The following is a 21,235-nucleotide window of genomic DNA, read 5'->3' on the forward strand; positions in this document are numbered from 1 at the left end:
CAGCCAACATAACTCTCCAGGTCACTGAGGCATGCAAGCCTCCAAACCACGACAAGCTGTGGAACTCTTGGAGGGCCATTTTACAAGGTACTATATAAATGCTGTTTTAATAGCAAAGATGGAAGGAGAGGGAGAAGATCCAAGAAGATGAACCTTCGAGGAGCTACACCAGGCAGTTAGTGTGCAACGTTAGCATGCCCAAGACTCACCTTTCATCTGCTTTTACCATATACACACTGTCTGTGCCCAGACCCTGGAAGGCAGCTCCTTTAGTGACAGAGTAATGGCTCTGTGGAGGAGGAAAGAACGTCGTTATTCTATAGATTGGTCACCTTCATAGAATCATACGGAACGGAAATGGAGACTTCAGCCCACCATGCCCATGGCCAACATTAATGTCCATCTACGTTCACACCACGTGCCAGCATTAGGCTTATATCCCTCGATATCTTTCCTATCCAATGCATTTTGAACATTGTAATTGCACCCATCTCTACCAATTCCTCTGGCAGCTTGTCCCAGATAACTACCACACTCTGTGTGCAGGAAAAACAGATCTCCTTTAAAATGTCTCCCCTCTTCCCTTAAACCTGTGCCGTCTAGTTTTAGACTCCCCTACCCTGGGAAAAGGATTCTGACTGTCTATCCTACCTATGCCCCTCACCTTAATCTTCCACAAGGTCACTCTTCAGCCTGCTATGTTTCGTTTCCAAACCTATTCTATTACTTTCAAATATATGGAGAGAGGAGTGGCGTTAATGACACTAATGGTCCTGTTTGACGTAACACAACAGCCCATGGCTTTTTCTTTTCTTTAGTTTAATTGATTAGTATTGTTTAGATTAGTTTTTTTGGGGGTATTTTGTTTTTTTTTTCCTTTTCTTTTTCTATGCTACTTCTGCATTTTTATTCTTCTATTATATTCATATTTTGTAAGATTTTGGGAGGTTTAATATCCATGTGTTAGCTGAGTTTATATTTTTATATATGTTAATTATTAATAATGTAATCCCAATTACTTTGTATTAATATTATGTTATGTTTAACATTTTGATATTAATAAAAAAGACCGGAAAAGAAATAAAGCCTCCTATGTTTCAGTGAGGATGTTCCAGGCAAAAACCCTAGTGAGCCTCTTTTGTATCCTCCGTTGCTTCTATGTCCTTTTTTTCACGTGGTGACCAAAACTGTAGATAATATTCCAATCACAGTCTAACCAATGCACTTTAATGTCTCAGCCTATGAAATACCTTTTCCATGATCCTATCCACCTGTGTGATTACTTGCAGCAAGGTACACAGACTCACTTAAAGTCTCTGCAATTTTGTCAATGTTAGGAGATTTACAGAGGAGAAAAGTAGAATCTTGCTGCAAAGTAAATCTCGGAAGCCACTGTACTAACATTTAGCATGGAACTTTAAAAATAAAAGCAACAGATAATGTATAGCATCTCACATGACTATTTGCCTCAAGACAACACATTTATCATCAGCAGAGTACCAGCCATCACATCTACCTTTAGCATGGCTCAAAATAAGTGTACAAAGCAAAATAGTTCTGGTGACACACAAACTCAGTGTTGAAAATTTGATCAGTGGGAATTCAACAAGGCAATTACCTCCGCTACTCACTTCCTAGCAAATTTAGAGATTAAAGTTCTAAATGTTAGTTAACTTTTTAAAAGAAATTAATGTTTATTTGTTTTTTGTTAGAAACTGAAAGATAGTATTATTGAGCAAGTTGTGTGGCTGGTCTGAATTATACGGGAGCTGGAGTGGTCACAGTATTAGAAGAATGCTTCAGATCTTTAGCCAGTTCACACATGGGTACAGGCTGAAAGGAACTCAAGAGATTTAAAGAATGACAAGAGCAGAAATGGATAACAATGGAGAGAGACTGCGCAGAGAGAAAAGCAAGAACAATAATGCAGTTCCTGTGGGGTTGCAGTGGCGGGGACCAGCAAGCATTTTGGATGCAAGAACCAGTCAGGGGCTGACTATCCACACAAAATGCTGGAGGAACTCTGCAACTCTTGGTCTGAAGCTTTGACTCTTTATTCCCTTCCACTGATGCTACCTGTCTTGCTGAGTTCCTCCAGCATTTTGTGTGTTGCTCAAGACTCCCAGCATCTCCAGAATCTCATGTTTATGAGGGGCTGAGTATCCTGCAGCAAGAAACTTGCCTCTGGACAGCTCAACTTTCCAAGCGTACAAGGTACAAATCAAAGCTGGGACTGAACATGTGCCCAGATGAGTGTTGGTACCAAAACACTCAAGAACCATCAAAGACAAAACAATTTATTCGACAGACAACTCTCTATACTAAATGCCTACTGTCACTTGTGCAGTGTGCAACCACAAATGCATTGCATTTATTTGCTTCTGCTACACTGGCAGCACATCCAAAACTGTGACCTCTGCAACCAAGGACAAGGAAAGCAGATACTCAAAAAAAAAAAATCACAGACTAGCAATACTTGAAACCACCCCCCGCTCCCAAAGTCACTGGTTCTAAACTCTACCAACATCATACAGTCTGCTGCAATTCAGGGTGGTGACACACCATCTTCAAAGGCAATGTAGGATGGGGAATACATGCCAGCCTTTCCACTGACACCCACATCCTGAAAATGAAATAAAATCTTTTGGATTAAGAAGCTCATTGCTTTAGACTGAAAAATATTACATAACAGAAGAAAAAGGCACAAGAGGAAACAGCATGAAGAACCGGTTAGTCCGATATGTGTTGTAGGGAAGTTAGACTACAACTGGAATACTCAAGTGCCTCAACTTTCAGTTGATTTGAAAAGGTAGATCATGATCAACAAACTCACTGATTTCCAGCATCTGCAGATTTCCTCGTGTTTGATTTTTTTAAAAACTCATTTATCAGTGTTATTGATAAGGATTTGGACAGTAACTGATAAAATCCCTCATGACAAAATACAGCTGCAGTACATTTGAAACTCATCAAATTGAGATTCATTTGACTTAATTAGAAAGTTGCCAATTGCAGCAAACAATCGGGGCAATGTAGAGGTGTTCAAATTGGCAGGAAATACCCATTAGTGATCTGCAAAGATCTCATTGAGGTCTCAACTATTCACATACTAAGCAACTTTGATAACATCAATTTCTATCCATCTAAATATGCAAATTTCTTTTGTGAAATAGTGAAAGCAAGAGGTCAGAAGTTACTTTACAGGCAGAAACCTTGATTTAGCCCATTCGTGAGTAAGCACAGATTTACTAGAATTATACTTTAACTCCAAGGATTGATTAGAGAAGTTAGGCATGTTTCCTGGAATTAAAGTCAAGGGGCTTTTTATTTTTTTTAAGAAATCATCTTAAGGACAACTTGTAGGCAGTGGAATGAAACTATTTCTACTGTTTGGGGAGTCTAGAAAGTAAGGATGTAGACTAAAAACTAGAGCCAGGCTCCTGGGAATGAAGTACTTACACAGAGTTTTCCAGGAATTTAGATTTCTCATCTTCAAGCTATGCCCTGGCACTAAATTTGTTTTTCATAGAAATGAGCAAGTTGTCTCACAAACCAGCTGTATCACTGAATAGTAGAACAGGCTCGGAGGGCTGTATGGTTCTCACCTTCCCCAGTTGTTGTGTACATTGTTGCAGACCTCCAGATTTATATTTGTGCTTTTTGACTTCGGAGTCTAATGGTGAATGCAAATTAGTTAATTGTCTCACTATGGGTCCTAGTGGGATCTTGGATTTCACCTTCCTCCCTTGTCTGCACATCCCAGGGCTGTCACATCTCCCAATTCAAATGGCTTTAAAAATCTACTACATGCTCATCAGGGTTCCTGTTAGCTCCTCAAAAATGTGTGAACTTAAGGAAGACTCAAAACTCCAGGCTCCCCTTAGAAGATGGCACCGCCGGGGTGCGGCCCTGTGGGCAACTGAGGCGTCGAGGGAGAGGGATCATCGGGATTTTGCTGCTGCAGATGTCTCTGTAGTCAAGCGGTTGCACTCTCTCTCTCTTTCTCCTGATGGTGGGAGAGTTTGCTGCTGATTCTCGAGTCGGAGAATCTCGGAATAAAAAGCGACGCAGCAGACTATAACATCGTAACAGTGACTGTCTGTCTCCCCTTTCGACTCTCTCACGGTGGTGTCTGAAAAGAGGATGCTGTCTAAGTTGCATGCCATCTTGGACAATGTCTCCCATCCACTACATAATGTACTGGGTGGGCACAGGAGTACATTCAGCCAGAGACTCATTCCACCGAGATGCAACACAGAGCGTCATAGGAAGTCATTCCTGCCTGTGGCCATCAAACTTTACAACTCCTCCCTTGGAGGGTCAGACACCCTGAGCCAATAGGCTGGTCCTGGACTTATTTCATAATTTACATATTACTATTTAACTATTTATGGTTTTATTACTATTTATTATTTATGGTGCAACTGTGACGAAAGCCAATTTCTCCCGGGATCAATAAAGTATGACTATGACTATGTGAAAATGGGTGATATTTCTCTGTCCCTTGTTAGTGAGAGAGAGAGCCTGTGGCATGTTGAACTGTCGGGTAAACAATAGATTCTGTTGACTGCAGATCATGGTCTCTCTTTGGGTGCTTTGCTGTTGCTTGGTGGGTAGTGGGTACTGACACTTTCTGCTGAAACAGGTGGTGGGGGGGTGGCGGAATTAATGCACTGATGCTTACAATTTATTAATATTAGTAGTTTCTAGCCATTTTATTTTTCTATTTTTGTTTGTTTCACTGTTTTGCCTATTACTCTCTCAAAGACAGGTGCAAAATAATCTACCTACCATTCTCTGGAACTGAGTTATACAGACAAATTATTCCAATGTGGAAGTGTGCCTCACAAGTCTTTTGAAAACTGCAAATATAGCCTGGTCTGCCCAACAGGCTTAATCCCAAATGGGATCAGATTCTTTAACCTGCAAGAACATCACAAGTGACTTCCCCACCCCAGCAACAAGTACCAACTCAAAATGATTGGATTATTGAGAAGGCAAACATTCAGGCATGGTTTAAAAGAAACAACAAGACAAAACGCTGGAGGAAATCAGTATGTCAAGTAGCATCTATGGAGAGGAATAAATAATTGACATTCTGGGCCAAAGGCCTTTCCCAGGACTGAAACGGAAGGGGGCGAGGAGGAGGGGAAGGAGTACAGGCAGGCAGGTGATAGGTGAAGCCAGATGAGAGGGAAGGTGTTGAAGTGAGAAGCTGGGAGGTGATAGGTGGAAAAGGTAAAGGGCTGAAGGAGGAATCTGATAGGAGGAGAGGACAGTGCAGCACGAGAGAAAGGGAAGGAGAAGAAGCACCAGAGAGAGGTGACAGGCAAGTGAGAAGAGAAGGGGAAAGAGGGAAGCCAGAATAGAAAAAGAGAGAAAGGGGAAAAGGGGAAAATTAATTGGAAGTTGGAGAAATCAATGTTCATGCAGCCAGGTTAGACAGAATATGAGCTGTTGCTCCAAACAGAGTGGCAGTAGAGGAGACCATAAACAAACATCTCAGAATGGGAATGGGGAGTAGAATTAAATGGTTGGCGCCTGTGACAGACAGAGTGAAGGTGCTCAATGAAGTGGCTCCCCCATCTACGTCGGATCTCACCAACGTAGAGGAGGCCACACTGGGAGCACCGGAGACAGTCGACGACTCTGACAGACTCACGGGTGAAGTGTCATTGCACCTGGAAGGACTGTTTGTGGCCCTGAATGGTGGTGGGGGGGGAGAAGATGTAGGTAGGGGGTAGGTCTAGCACCTGTCTTGCTTGCAGAGGTAAGTGCCAAGAGGGAGGTCAGTGGGAAGGGACAAAAGGGACAAGGGAATCATGGAGAGAGAGGTCCTTGTGGGGGGAGTGAAAGATGTGTTCAGTGGTAAGATCTGTTGAAGATGCAAGAAGTTACAGAGGATAATGTGTTGGGTGCAGAGGTTTGTGGTATGTGGGATGTAACTCTATCCCTGTTGTGGTGGCGGAAAGATGGAGTGAGGACAGATGTCCAGGAAATGGAGATGTGGATGAGGGCAGAGGAAAGGAAACCCCGTTCCTGGAAGGAGAACATCTCAGACACTCTGGGATGGAAAGATGTGGCGGAGGCAGAGTTTAAACAAATTTTCAATAAGTAATTCAGTAAATGGCCACTTAAACAACCCCACTAAAACTCACCTCTTCAGAGGTAAAGACTGCCATTCGTGGCAGTTCCCACAGGCCTCGTTTTTTAATTTCAGGGAAAAGCTTGTATCTAGCCACATTCATAGCATACATATTGGACATGGAGCCTCCTGAGGACAGACAAGTCACAAATAACACCAGATATTTACATATAGTTAGGCATTACATTTATATTCAGCTCCTCCGTTAATTGTTTGCAAGTCGCAAACAGATTTACAGTCTGTAACAAACTACCATCAGTGAGTCGTGTACAAGGGTAATTGATGGAGTAGCTCTATGGCCCTCTTCCCATCCGCACACCTCCAACCCATTCTTGGGATGGTTGCAAAATTGAGCCATTGGAACAAAGTCAGAACTTGCAATTTAAATGCCATACACCTCTTTATACTGGCTATCTCACCCTGTTATCTTCCAGTCTAGATGAAGGGTCTCAACCTGAAACATTGACTGTCCATTTCCCTCCACAGATGCTGCCCGACCTGCTGAGTTTCTTCAGCGTCTTATCAGTTAGTGCTTACCCTTCCAGCGACCAAATGGATCTAATCAGTGACCTGTCCTATTCAACTCTCTAATTTAATGCTGACGATCCCCACCTTAACCACCAAATGTTGGAAGTGAATTCACACACAGCCTTACAACGTCCATGACAGTAGTTTCTCCTACCTCAACATCCAATTCATTAAAAGCTGGTCTTGTTTCCATGGTAACACACAGAAAAATGCTGGAGGAACTCAGCAGATCAGGCAGCATCTATGGAGAGGAACAGAGTCGATATTCTTGGCCGTGACCCCCCTCGTGTTCTTGATTCCATGGTCATTGTTTTGAGTATTACAAATGAAGATTAGGGACACTGATAGCCTTAAAAAGGTTAGACTTTACTAGAAGTGACCCTAATCTTAATGACTAATTAGTGGTCAGTTTTAAAAAGCAGAAGAATCTGCCCCAGCAACACACACAAAATGCTGGTGAACGTAGCAGGCCAGGCAGCATCTCTAGGAAGAGGTACAGACGACGTTTCAGGCCGAGACCCTTCGTCAGGACTAACTGAAGGAAGAGCTAGTAAGAGATTTGAAAGTGGGAGGGGGAGGGGGAGATCCAAAATGATAGGAGAAGACAGGAGGGGGAGGGATGGAGCCAAGAGCTGGACAAGTGATTGGCAAAAGGGATATGAGAGGATCATGGGACAGGAGGCCCAGGGAGAAAGACAAGGCAGGGGGGAAGCCCAGAGGATGGGCAAGGGGTATAGTCAGAGGGACAGAGGGAGAAAAAAAGGGGGAGAAATAAAAAGTATATTGGGAAAAAATAATTAAATAAATAAATAAGGGATGGGAGGAGAGGCATTGACAGAAGTTAGAGAAGTCAATATTCATGCCATCAGGTTGGAGGCTACCCAGACGGAATATAAGGTGTTGTTTTTCCAACCTGAGTGTGGCTTCATCTTTACAGTAGAGGAGGCCGTGGATAGACATATCAGAATGGGAATGGGATGTGGAATTAAAATGTGTGGCCACTGGGAGATCCCGCTTTCTCTGGCGGACAGAGTGTAGATGTTCAGCAAAACGGTCTCCCAGTCTGCGTCGGGTCTCGCCAATATATAGAAGGCCACATTGGGAGCACCGGACGCAGTGTATCACCCCAGCCGACTCACAGGTGAAGTGTTGCCTCACCTGGAAGGACTGTTTGGGGCCCTGAATGGTGGTAAGGGAGGAAGTGTAAGGGCATGTGTAGCACTTGTTCCGCTTACACGGATAAGTGCCAGGAGGGAGATCAGTGGGGAGGGATGGGGGGGACGAATGGACAAGGGAGTCGCGTAGGGAGCGATCCCTGCGGAAAGCAGGGGGGGGGGAGGGAAAGATATGCTTACTGGTGGGATCCCATTGGAGGTGGCGGAAGTTACGGAGAATATTATGTTGGACCCGGAGGCTGGTGGGGTGGTAGGTGAGGACCAGGGGAACCCTATTCCTAGTGGGGTGGTGGGAGGGATGGGGTGAGAGCAGATGTGCATGAAATAGGGGAGATGCATTTGAGAGCAGAGTTGACGGTGGAGGAAGGGAAGCCACTTTCTTTAAAAAAGGAGGACATCTCCTTCATCCTGGAATGAAAAGCCTCATCCTGAGAGCAGATGTGGCGGAGACGGAGGAATTGCGAGAAGGGGATGGCATTTTTGAAAGAGACGGTGAGAAGAGGAATAGTCCAGATAGCTGTGAGAGTCAGTAGGCTTATAGTAGACATCAGGGGATAAGCTGTCTCCAGAGATAGAGACAGAAAGATCTAGAAAGGGGAAGGAGGTGTCGGAAATGGACCAGGTAAACTTGAGGGCAGGGTGAAAGTTGGAAGCAAAGTTAATGAAGTCAACCAGCTCAGCATGCGTGCAGGAAGCAGCGCCAATGCAGTCATCGATGTAGCGAAGGAAAAGTGGGGGACAGATACCAGAATAGGTTTGGAACATAGATTGTTCCACAAAGCCAACATAAAGGCAGGCATAGCTAGGACCCATACGGGTGTCCATAGCTACACCTTTAGTTTGGAGAAAGTGGGAGGAGCCAAAGGAGAAATTATTAAGAGTAAGGACTAATTCCACTACACGGAGCAGAGTGGTGGTAGAGGGGAACTGATTAGGTCTGGAATCCAAAAAGTGGAGAGATTTGAGACCTTCCTGATGGGGGATGGAAGTATAGAGGGACTGGACATCCATGGTGAAAATAAAGCGGTGGGGGCCAGGGAACTTAATCACTGAAAGAATTCAGAGCGTGAGAAGTGTCACGAACATAGGTAGGAAGGGATTGAACAAGGGGGATAAAACCGTGTCGAGGTGTGCAGAAACGAGTTCGGTGGGGCAGGAGCAAGCTGAGACAATAGGTCAGCCAGGACAGGCAGGTTTGTGGATCTTGGGTAGGAGGTAGAAACAGGAAGTGTGGGGTGTGGGAACTATAAGGTTGGTAGCACTGGATGGGAGCTGATAAAGTCGGTGATGGTGTGGGAGACAATGGCCTGGTGCTCCTTGGTGGGGTCACGATCGAGGGGTAAATAAGAGGAGGTATCCGTGAGTTGACGCTGTGCCTCGGCAAGGTAGAGGTCAGTACGCCAGACTACTACAGCACCCCCCTTATCAGTGGTTTTATAGTAAGGTTAGTGCGGAGGGAGTGGAGAGCAGAGCGTTCGGAAGGAGTGAGGTTGGAATGGGAACAAGGTGCGGTGAAGTCGAGACGGTTGATGTCCCGTCGGCAGTTAGCAAGAAAGAGATCCGGAGCAGGCAGAAGACCAGAGTGGGGTGACTGCCCCATCTATACAACAGAAAGTGGAGTGGAATGTTTAGGTAGCCAAACTCACATTTATAAAAAAAATTAATGAAAAGCTGGCTCTAGCTGGTGCATTTCCATACAAAAGACCAACAAGCAAGTTTTTTTTAATATCTTAAGGTCTGGGATGATCAGGATCCCATTCTGCATAGTTGCATCTTGACTTTCTAATGAGCAAATCAGAGGAAAGCCTCCAGAGCACCATGCTCCAAAATAGCTACTTTGGCAATCACACCCTTTAAGCTAAAATGGCAGAGGCACTGATTAGTTGAATAGACACAAGACCCAACTGGTACAAGAATCACCACTTTTTTTAAAGTATCTAATTCTAAAAAAAAATTGTGCCAACTGAGGGGAAAGACAACATCAGAAAATGGGAGCATGGAGTGCACAGCCACTTCATGGCCTGGAGACTGTGCTCTTTCTGTGAGCTGGCACCTACCTGGAGAGAATCATGGCACATGTATGCTGGCTTTGTATTGAACCCAATGCTCACTGCTTTATACACAGTAGCTTGGAGGCTAGCAATTGGTATTTAATTCCACTGTCTCTAAAGAAACAGACTAAATGCCAGAGGAACTCAGTAGGTCAGGCAGCATCTATGGAGAGGAATAAACAGTCAACGTTTTGGGCTGGGATCCTTCATCAGGACCTTTCCCAAGGTGCTTATTTCTTTGTTTATTCCTTGCCATGGATGCCGAGTTCCTCCAGCATTTTGTGTGTGTTGCCTTGGATTGCCAGTGTCTGCAGATTTTTCTCGCACCCGTGACTGTCTGTAAGGAGTTTGGACCTTCTCCCCGTGACCGCAGGCGTTTCTCCTGGATGCTCCATTTTCCTCCCACATTCCAAAAACATTTGGATTAGTAAAGCTGAGTAACTGTGGGCACGCTACGTTGGCACCAGAATCACGACAACACTAGTGAGCTGCCCCCAACACACATTCAGACTGCTTTGGCCATTGATGCAAGTGGCACATTTCACTGTGTGGCTCAATGTACATGTGACAAATAAAATTAATTTTTTTATCTTCATCTACTCTAAGAGCAGGACTTATAACCATCTCTGTCCCTCCCCCACCCGCCTAACTCTAGATCTGCGTCACAACTCTCATTGGGCACCAACCTGGGCAGAACAGTCCATCACAGTTCTTCCATCCAATCAACTCGCAAAGCTTCTTCAAGACCACTTCCTCCATCAGCACAAAAACTGGTGCAATCTCATAGGTGTACCTGAGGCACAGTGCAGAGGGCAAGACTCAGTCAGCATGAAGAGGCAGGGGAGGGAAGTGAGAGACAGAATGAGTTTCTGAGCTGGCTAAACATGCGAGAAGAAGCAAGGTTAGCGCACAGTTGAGGGATCGAATGTGGAGCTGCCAGGAAAAGGACATTCTTAGCAGTACAAAAATAACACTAAATAAGGCTTCAGATTTTAATGACACGGTGAAACAGGGCTTTGTGAAAATTCGAAGCGGAAAACCGGCCGTCATTATGAAAGTCAATTGCCACACAAGACAAGAGAACCCTGGAACTGATCCCAGGTACACTGTCAACATTTCTGAATCTGAAAGTGATCTCTGACCCAATTTTGGGTCAGTGATCAGGTGTAACCAAGGAAACATCCTTGAAAATGTTGGTGCTCTATTTCAGATTTGTTTTCACTCATTGTAGCAGTCCAGAGGAGGGAAGTTAAGTAACCCAGTGCCAAAAAAGGAAAAGGACACCACTCCTGACATCCATTATCCCTTTTACCAAGTGCTTCTGGGGGGTGGGGGAAGGTTGAAGGCCAAAGCCTGGAGAATGGAGGCAGGGAAGTCTGTCCTGGGGCTGTCCATCTGTGCGTGTGCGAGTGGGAGGGAGGAAAGGGGCTTGTTTTGCTATTGCTGTCTATTGCTTGTTGTGTTCTGTGTTGTTCTGCCCAGCATTGTGGACAGGCTATGCTGGCGCTAGAAAGTGTGGTGACACTTATGGGCTGCCCCCAGCAAATTCCTAGGTTGTGTTGATTATTAAGGCAAGGGATACATGTCACTGTATGTTTCAATGTACACGTGGTAAATAAATATGAATCTGACGCAGCAGGGTAGGGGCACAAGAAGTAAATTGGGGCATGCAGACGAAGAAAGACAGGGAAGTCCAAAAGGAACAGGCAATGGGTGGCAACACTTGATTTCAAACAGTAAAAAAGCAGCATTGCATGCTTTCCCCACTTCAGATGTGTGCTGCACACACCTCCCAGTGGAGAATTAGTAAACACTGCTCACTGGCTTGTGTTCAGCGTCTCTGTGATATAACGGCCAACCAGGGAGTGATGATCCAGTCCTGCAAAGAGCTGGTTGTAGAATCGCGGGTGAACTGGAAGGAAAAAGAAAGAAAAATGGTACCATTCAGAATCTGGGAGAAAGCAACACTTTTGTTCAATTAAAAGGACACATTCCTCAGTCTGTGGTATCCAAATTCAGCCTCACTTACAAGTTACTTGGGATTGAGTAACAATGTCAAGTCAGGCCAGAGATAGGCTCTTCAGCCCACCACGTCTGCACTGAGCACCCACTTACACCGATTTATCCCCCCACATTCGATCAATCACACACACACACGGTGACTTAGAACCAGTCAATCCACCAACCCGCATATCTTTGAGATGTGGGAGGAAACACAACCACAGGGAGAATGTGGGAACTCCACACAGGCTATGAGGCAGTAGGCATGCAAAGATGGTAGGTGGGGGAGGACACTGCTCTTTAGATATAATTAATGATCTACATTTGTGCATACAGGACAAATGATACAGAATTTGAACAGTGAAGCACAACGTAAACATGGAGGATAGAGACAGGCTGAAAATTGAAATTGTGGGCAAAACTAACAAAGTTGAACATTATTAGGATAGACAATACGAATGAAAATTGTGCCATTTTAGAAAGGATGCAGTTAACAGATATCTGGGGCTAAGGATGGCAGAACAAACGGGTGTGGCATTTAGAAATTATACACAGACAGAAGGTGCTGGTGACACCTGCAGGTCAGGCAGCATCACTCTTCATCATAACCATTTATTAGATCCGGGCCCGATACATTAACTCCATTTCTCCCTCCACAGATGTTGCTTGACCTGCTGAGTCTTCACTGCATTTTCTGGTTTCTATTGCAGATTTCCAATATCTGCCATTTGTGTTGAATTAAAACTAAATTAATTCTGTTGTCTTCAAGCATACATTGATAACACGAAAGAGAGAAGCAAAGTTACAATTTTTTTTAAAACAAATGATTGATCAGGCCATAACTCGAACATTATGCCCAACTTTAGGAAGGATGTTAAAGTCTTGGAGTCAATGTGGACGAGATAGACTACCGGCTGAGCAAGGGGAAGTGACTAAAGCAGGTAGGGCTGTTCCTCCTTGGAGCAGAGGTAGTCAAAAAAACATTCAATAGGAGTATTCAAACCACAAAGAGTTTAAATAAAAAAGGAGATCTGGTGGCAGAAAGATTGCTAACTCAAGAGAACACGACCTAGAACACACTGCCTGAAACAGTAAATTCAAACAAGAACTGGATCTACCAGTCCTGATGAAGGGTCTCTGCCTGAAGCATCGACTGTTCACCCTTTTCCATAGTTGCTGCCTGGCCTGCTGAGCTCCTCCAGCATCTCATGTGTGTTGCTCAAAACCAAAGGGCCTTGCCCTGTGCTGGAGCTTTGCAGAAACAGAACAAGGACGGGAAAGGGCCACCTACCCATCCGTACGACACATCACAATGCAACGCCAGTCCAGGCATCCATTTAGCAGCCACATTGTTAAGGCAAGAAATCAGAAAACCCCACTGGAGGACCAGTGAATCATACCATTGGCTATCCGCCATCTACTTATCAATAGGACAGCAAGCAGAAACTTCTAATAGAGCAGGAAGGATGGAGTAGAGAGAACTTCGAGGCTTATTAGGCTCTTAAACTTATTTCCCCAAGTTTGAAAGCAAACCAACACTGCACTTCCAGCTACTGATCAATGGGCTCAATGAGGTCACGTACTAGTTTTGACACTGTATCGGATGACATCTCTGCACCGCTCCAGCAGTTTCTCACTGGGCTCACCGGCATCGACCAAATCAAGATCAAGAAGTGCCCGCAGTTCATCAGGTTCCTTCCATTCACACACCTACAGGCAAACCAAAGGCAGGCAAGCAGTGACCACACCAAAAGGAATTCTTACACGTCCTAGATTTATTGGCAAAGAATTAGGATTGACAAATGAATCATGGGTTCCCCATCCTGGCAGATGATTTACTGAACTCCTGTCCAAATCTTACCTGGAAAAAGAGATAATTCTCACCAAGACACCAGGTCATTTGATGTGCCTAAAATTTCCACTTGCTTTCCTAAGATATTTTCTGTCAGCAATATAGGTGTATTTATCCATTTAAATGGTTTGTTTGAAAAAATCATCAGCATTACAAAACATTGTGCCCATCCAAATCTGGGTCATGGATATTAGGGAGACTGGCCCGTCACTGGCAGAGGGCACAGCTCATCCAGCCGTCAGGACTGAAAGTGATGAAATTTTTTTTTAAAAAGCCTGGAACAGCACAGAGAGAAAATTGGCAAAAGTAACAAAGAATGTTTATTTTTGGATTGGGGTTAAATGTGGCAAAGTGTACAGTCAAGCTCACTGGAGGTCAGTAAAAGGACTACTACCTTCCTTAATAACTTGAACTTGGGTACAAAGGGTATAATTTCCAGATGGATGTAACTTGGAAGCATTGTGAATGGAGCACAGGATCCCGATAGACTTTGAGGAGCTATAGACAGACTTGAAAGGAACAATGAGAACAGGCAACACAAACCAAAGGGCATAATTATAAAAAAGCGTGCAAGAAGAGAGTTCTGGGGGTAAATGTTCATAACTTTATTGGAAGTTGAAAGGCATGTTGAGAAAAGTTTTTAAAGTATGGGCATTGGTTTATTATTGTCACACATACCAAGATCCAATAAAAAGCTTGTTTTGCATCCTGTTCATACAGACTATAGACTAGTAAGTCTAACATCTATGGTAGGTAAGATACAGCAGAGTATGCTGAAGGACAAAGACAGGGGTGATACAAAAAGTCAGCATGGCTTTGTGCATGCAACGTCATGGCTCATGAATTTGATAGTTTATTAAAGCAATCAAGGAGGTCAGAGAGGGCAAGGGGGGTAGACATGGTCTATAATATATGGACTTTGATACAGTTCACGCAATAGGCTGCCATGGAAAGTTAGACTGCATGGGATCCAGGGAGAGAGTGTCTCTTGGCTGCCTGTAACGAGACGAATCTCAAGATTGTATAATGTATACATACTTCAATAATAAATGCACTTTGAATTTTGAACCAATTGGATACACAATTGACTTGACGGAGGAAGCAGCAGGTCATGGTGAAAGGTTGTTTTTCATACTGAAGGCCAGTGACTAGTAGTCGGTGCTAGAGCCATTGATAGTTGTCGTCTATATTCAATGAGAATGTAGAAGGCATGGCGAGTAAATTTGTCGATGGAACTAAAGTAGGTGGTGTTGTCGACATTGAAGATGGTTATCAGGATTTACAAAGGAATCTTGATCAGCTGGCTAAGTGGGCCAAGGAACGACAAATATAAGGGCAAGGTTTTATATTTTAAGTAGACATTTGAGGGTAGGACTTCCACGTTGAATGGTCAGGCCCTGTGGAGTGTTGTAGAACAGAGGGAGCACTTCAGAGTACAGGCACATGGGTACCTTGAAAGCGCCGTCACAGGTAGAAAGGATGGTGAATGTTTTTGGCACGCTGGCTTTCAGTCAGGGAACTGAATACAGAAGCTGGGATGTTAACCTGCAGTGTTATAGGATTCTGGTGAAGCTGGATTTGGAACATGGTGTTCAGTTTTGGTCATCCTACAAGAGAACGTGATTGAGGCAGACACATTAACATTTAAACAACACTTGAACACGTACGGGGATAGGAAAGCTTTAAAGGGATATAGGCCAAATGTGTGCAAATGGGACAAGCTTGGATGGAGATTTTGGTCGGCACAGACTGGTTGGGCCAAAAGGCTCTTTTCTGCACTGTATGACTCTGCAACAGCAAGAAATACTCATTGGTCTGAGCATTAGAGACCAAATCACCTCTTTCGGAAAAAAAAAAGACTGAAACCACTCCTACCTGTTCATCGACATCTGTCCCCTTCCTTATGGCTTCATCCAAAATGACCTGAAATGCATCTTGGACAAATTGCTCTCCTCCTTTAGGGTCATTCAGTGGCCGATCCAGCAATATTCCATCCACAGTAAGGGGATGTTTTCTCTGTGTTCCATTGACGTCTGGGGAAACAACATGTCTTTTTGTGAAAAGAGGAACAGGCAGGGTGGGAATCAACAGTTGCAAAGTGTGTTCATCAACTTCAAGGTAATTTGACCGGATAGTACCCCACTCCTCCTTATAGAAACATAGAAAGTAGATGCAGAAGTAGGCCATTCGGCCCTTTGAGCCTGCACCACCATTCAGTATGATCATGGCTGATCATCCAACTCAGAACCCTGTACCAGCCTTCTCTCCATACCCACTGATCCCTTTAGCCACAAGGGCCATATCTAACTCCCTCTTAAATATAGCCAATGAACTGGCCTCAACTGTTTCCCGTGGCAGAGAATTCCACAGATTCACCACTCTCTGTGTGAAGAAGTTTTTCCTCATCTCGGTCCTAAAAGGCTTCCTTCCCCTTTATCCTTAAACTGTGACCCCTCGTTCTGGACTTCCCCAACATCGGGAACAATCTTCATGCATCTAGCCTGTCCAATCCCTTTAGAATTTTATATGTTTCAATAAGATCCCCCCTCAATCTTCTAAATTCCAGCGAGTATAAGCCTAGCCGATCCAGTCTTTCTTCATGTGAAAGTCCTGCCATCCCAGGAATCAATCTGGTGAACCTTCTTTGTACTCCCTCTATGGCAAGAATGTCTTTCCTCAGATTAGGGGACCAAAACTGCACACAATACTCCAGGTGTGGTCTCACCAAGGCCTTGTACAACTGCAGTAGTACCTCCCTGCTCCTGTACTCGAATCCTCTTGCCATGAATGCCATCACATTATGATGCAGATCACAAAATGCTCAGATGTTTCTAGGACCCTGGGCACCGAGAATCTGACTGAACTGTAATCCCCTGTCACCAGGGTGATACCAGCATCATCCCAGCACCCACCACAGTAGCCACAAGCACCACTTCAATATTTTCACCAATAAAGTGGGTATAGAGTAGCAGTATGATTTTAATGTTTTGGATAGACCTGGTAGCATCGTGCCCGACAATCTGATTTAGAAAATGCTCTACTTTGATATGTGAGCAGGGTGGTGAGAGGAGAACAAAGACAATAATTCACACTGCACTATCATTGCTTTAGGAAAACAGTTTCAAAGGTCACATTGGGCACATTTCTTCAACTGGTAAACTGTCTTTCCCACACACACTGGTCCGTTATAAAGCCATGTAAATAAGATAAAACTTATCACACATATCAGCATCAAGATTATTTACAAGCATAAAACTACATCATCATGACAACTCAAATGACATTTGAAAAGATACTGGCAAACAAGCTGACTTCAATTCTGTAAATATATAAGCACCCTATTGATAAAGTTGCAATTGTCTAGCCCAGTAAACCAAACATTGTTTATGCGCTGTAAACAGGGCCTCATGTTGCAAGGAAAATTGAAGTATCCATTTTCTCGCATGATTCATGTCACTGTTCCATGGCAGCTGGCCTCCTTCCAGCCTCTCACCTCATCTGAAGGGAACTTTTATTGACACAGCAGTGAAAGGCACCTCGTTGTAATGTAATATTTTTTGTACTCTGTAAAGTCGGAGCCGACACCAATTACTGCAGGCTGTAATACAGATGATTTCATCAGCACCAGATTAGGTTGCCATTATTGTATTCACTAAATGGGAGGGATGAGACAGAGGTCAACATATTCATCAGAATGGAGCACAAAGGTTTCCATTGGCAAGATGACAAGACCATGGAGCACTATGGCACAGAAACAATCGCTTTACAGTGTAAGAGCCCCAGTCAATATGTGGAAAGTTAAATATCACCTATCACAATCTTATATTTCTTGCAACTATCTGCTACCACTCTACAAATTTGTTCTTCTAAATCCTCCAGATGGATCAACTATTTTTGGTGTTTGCAGAACTAATGAAAAGAACTAACGTAAAGAGCTATGAGGGGCCACTGGTGAGCAAAGCAAAAGAAAAGTTCAGTCAAACTTCCACTGGCTGTATAATTCAGGGATCAAATTTTTTTTAAAGTCCAAGATAACATCAAATGTAAGTGGTTAGCGCAATGTTTTACACCGCCAGCTGTAAGATCAGGGTTCAATTTCCGCCGCTTTCTGTTAGGAGTTTGTACATTCTCCCCCATCCCACTGTGACCTTGTGGGTTTCCTCTAGGTGCTCTGGTTTCCTCCGATTCCAAAGGTGTACTGTTAGCATGGGAGGCTTTGGCTCAACTGGCTTAGGGAGGTGTAGGCGGAGGTCCGAAGTTAGTTTCTAGCAAGTGTTCACTTTTTCTTTGCCTATCAGTGTACTGAAAATTGGTCCAGAGTTAGTGTTATATTGTAATTGTGAGATGTGAGAACTCTGGGAGACCACCAGTCTCCCTGATAACATCTGCACGCAGTGCACCAAGCTGCAGCTACTTAGAGACCATGTTAAGGAACTGGAGCTGCAGATCGATGACCTTCAGTACGTACAGCAGAATAAGGAGGTGACAGACAGGAGCTATAGGTAGGCAGTCAACTCTAAATTACAGCAAAAGCAGGTACCTGGGCGACTGTCAAGAGAGGGCAAGAGGAACAGAGATGCGAAGAAATTACTTTAGTCAGAGGGTGGTAAATCTGTGGAATTTGTTGCCACGAGCGGCTGTGGAGACCAAGTCATTGGGTGCATTTAAGGCAGAGATAAATAGGTTCTTGATTAGCCAGGGCATCAAAGGGTATGGGGAGAAGGCAGGGGAGTGGATTGAATGGCGGAGCAGACTCGATGGGCCGAATGGCCTACTTCTGCTCCTATACCTTATCATCTTATGGAAAGGGAATTGGCTGCCAGCACAGAGCACCCCTGTGGCCATTCCCCTCAATAATAAGCATACTGTTTTGGATACTTTTGGTGGGGAGGGGGTGAAATTGACCTACTAGGGTGAAGCTGCAGCAGCTGGGTCTGTGCCTCAGAAGGGAAGGGGGGGGGAAGAAGAGGTGTGTAACAGTGATAGGGGATTCCATAGTTAGAGGAACACACAGGAGATTTTGTGGATGTGAAAAAGACACCCAGATGGTGTTTTGCCTCTCAGGTGCCAGGGTCAGCTGCATTCTAAAGAGGTACGCTGAGCAGCCAGAAACCATGGAACACATTGGTGCCAACGACTTAGGTAGGAAAAGGGAGGAGGTCCTGAAGAGAGAATATAGGATGTTATGTAGAAAGCTGAAAAGCAGGAACTCCAGAGTAGCAATCTCTGAATTTCTGCCTGTGCCATGTACCACTGAGGGTAAGAATAGGAAGATTTGTCAAATGAATGTGTGGCAGGAGGCTGGGTTTTTGATTTCTGGAACATTGGTATCTCTTCAGGGGAAGGCACAACCTGTACAAAAGGGAAACAACAGGAATTCTGCAGATGCTGGAAATTCAAGCAACACACATAAAAGTTGCTGGTGAACGCAGCAGGCCAGGCAGCATCTCTAGGAAGAGGTGCAGTCGACATTTCAGGCCGAGACCCTTCATCAGGACTAACTGAAGGAAGAATTAGTAAGAGATTTGAAAGTGGGAGGGGGAGGGGGAGATCCAAAATGATAGGAGAAGACAGGAGGGGGAGGGATGGAGCCAAGAGCTGGACAGGTGATTGGCAAAAGGGATATGAGAGGATCATGGGACAGGAGGTCCGGGAAGAAAGACAAGGAGGTGGGGGGGGGGGGACCCAGAGGATGGGTAAGGGGTATATTCAGAGGGACAGAGGGAGAAAAAGGAGAGTGAGAGAAAGAATGTGTGTATAAAAATAAGTAACAGATGGGGTACGAGGGGGAGGTGGGGCATTAGCGAAAGTTAGAGAAGTCAATGTTCATGCCATCAGGTTGGAGGCTACCCAGACGGAATACAAGGTGTTGTTCCTCCAACCTGAGTCTCCCCTTCCCCGACCAATACTCTGCAATCCCGTCTCCCTCAGATCCCACCGTCAGCTCCTGGGCCCTCAGAGGCTCCATCTTCCTCTCACCCCAACCCTCCCCTCTCCATTGACACCCCCAGCCTCCCCTCTCCCTCCTCTGATCCCAGTTCTCATCTGTGCCGGGTCTTTACCATCCCCTCCGACCTTCAACTGTCGGAGGCAGAACGCTCTGTTCTCAGTAAGGGCCTCACGTTTGTCCCCCTTCGCCCACACTTCAGCGAGTTCCGTGTTCGCCACGATGCAGAACTTTTCTTCCGCCGTCTCCGTCTCCGAGCCTACTTCTTCGGCAAGGACTCTTCCACCCCCACCGATGACCCCTTCTCCCATCTTCAACCCTCCTCTTCTTCATGGACACCCCGCTCTGGTCTTCTGCCTGCTCTGGATCTCTTTATTGCTAACTGCCGACGGGACATCAACCGTCTCGACTTCACCGCACCTTGTCCCCATTCCAACCTCACTCCTTCGGAACGCTCTGCTCTCCACTCCCGCCGCACTAATCCTAACCTTATTATTAAACCCGCCGATAAGGGGGGTGCTGTTGTAGTCTGGCGTACTGACCTCTACATTGCCGAGGCACAGCGACAACTCGCGGATACCTCCTCTTATTTACCCCTCGATCGTGACCCCACTAAGGAGCACCAGGCCATTGTCTCCCACACCATCACCGACTTTATCCGCTCAGGGGATCTCCCATCCACTGCTACCAACCTTATAGTTCCCACACCTCGCACTTCCTGTTTCTACCTCTTACCCAAGATCCACAAACCTGCTTGTCCTGGCCGACCTATTGTCTCAGCTTGCTCCTGCCCCACCGAACTCGTTTCTGCATACCTCGACACTGTTTTATCCCCCCTTGTTCAATCCCTTCCGACCTATGTTCGTGACACTTCTCATGCTCTTAAACTTTTCGATGATTTTAAGTTCCCTGGCCCCCACCGCTTTATTTTCACCATGGATGTCCAGTCCCTATATACTTCCATCCCCCACCAGGAAGGTCTCAAAGCTCTCCGCTTCTTTTTGAATTCCAGACCTAATCAGTTCCCCTCCACCACCACTCTGCTCCATCTAGTGGAATTAGTCCTTACTCTCAATAATTTCTCCTTTGGCTCCTCCCACTTCCTCCAAACTAAAGGTGTAGCTATGGGCACCCGTATGGGTCCTAGCTATGCCTGCCTTTATGTTGGCTTTGTGGAACAATCTATGTTCCAAACCTATTCTGGTATCTGTCCTCCACTTTTCCTTCGCTACATCGACGACTGCATTGGCGCTGCTTCCTGCACGCATGCAGAACTCGTTGACTTTATTAACTTTGCCTCCAACTTTCACCCTGCCCTCAAGTTTACCTGGTCCATTTCCGACACCTCCCTCCCCTTTCTAGATCTTTCTGTCTGTCTCTGGAGACAGCTTATCCACTGATGTATACTATAAGCCTACTGACTCTCACGGCTATCTGGACTATTCCTCTTCTCACCCTGTCTCTTGCAAAAACGCCATCCCCTTCTCGCAATTCCTCCGTCTCCACCGCATCTGCTCTCAGGATGAGGCTTTTCAT

At 45.1% G+C, this 21,235-nt stretch overlaps 1 protein-coding gene across 1 annotated transcript in view; it reads right to left on the minus strand.

Annotated features, from left to right (window-relative positions):
• csad (cysteine sulfinic acid decarboxylase) overlaps positions 1–21,235 on the minus strand; it is a 65,361-nt gene that overhangs the window by 35,996 nt on the left and 8,130 nt on the right. Inside the window, exons 2-7 of the mRNA XM_063037164.1 lie at positions 15,628–15,785; positions 13,484–13,610; positions 11,721–11,811; positions 10,586–10,692; positions 6,159–6,274; positions 210–289 (exon numbers count right to left, since the gene is read on the minus strand). Of these exons, the coding sequence (XP_062893234.1) occupies positions 210–289; positions 6,159–6,274; positions 10,586–10,692; positions 11,721–11,811; positions 13,484–13,610; positions 15,628–15,785 (679 nt within the window). The remainder of the gene's footprint in view (positions 1–209; positions 290–6,158; positions 6,275–10,585; positions 10,693–11,720; positions 11,812–13,483; positions 13,611–15,627; positions 15,786–21,235) is intronic.

The sequence above is a fragment of the Mobula hypostoma genome, chromosome X1 (assembly GCF_963921235.1).
Source record: "Mobula hypostoma chromosome X1, sMobHyp1.1, whole genome shotgun sequence".
NCBI lineage: Eukaryota > Metazoa > Chordata > Chondrichthyes > Myliobatiformes > Myliobatidae > Mobula > Mobula hypostoma.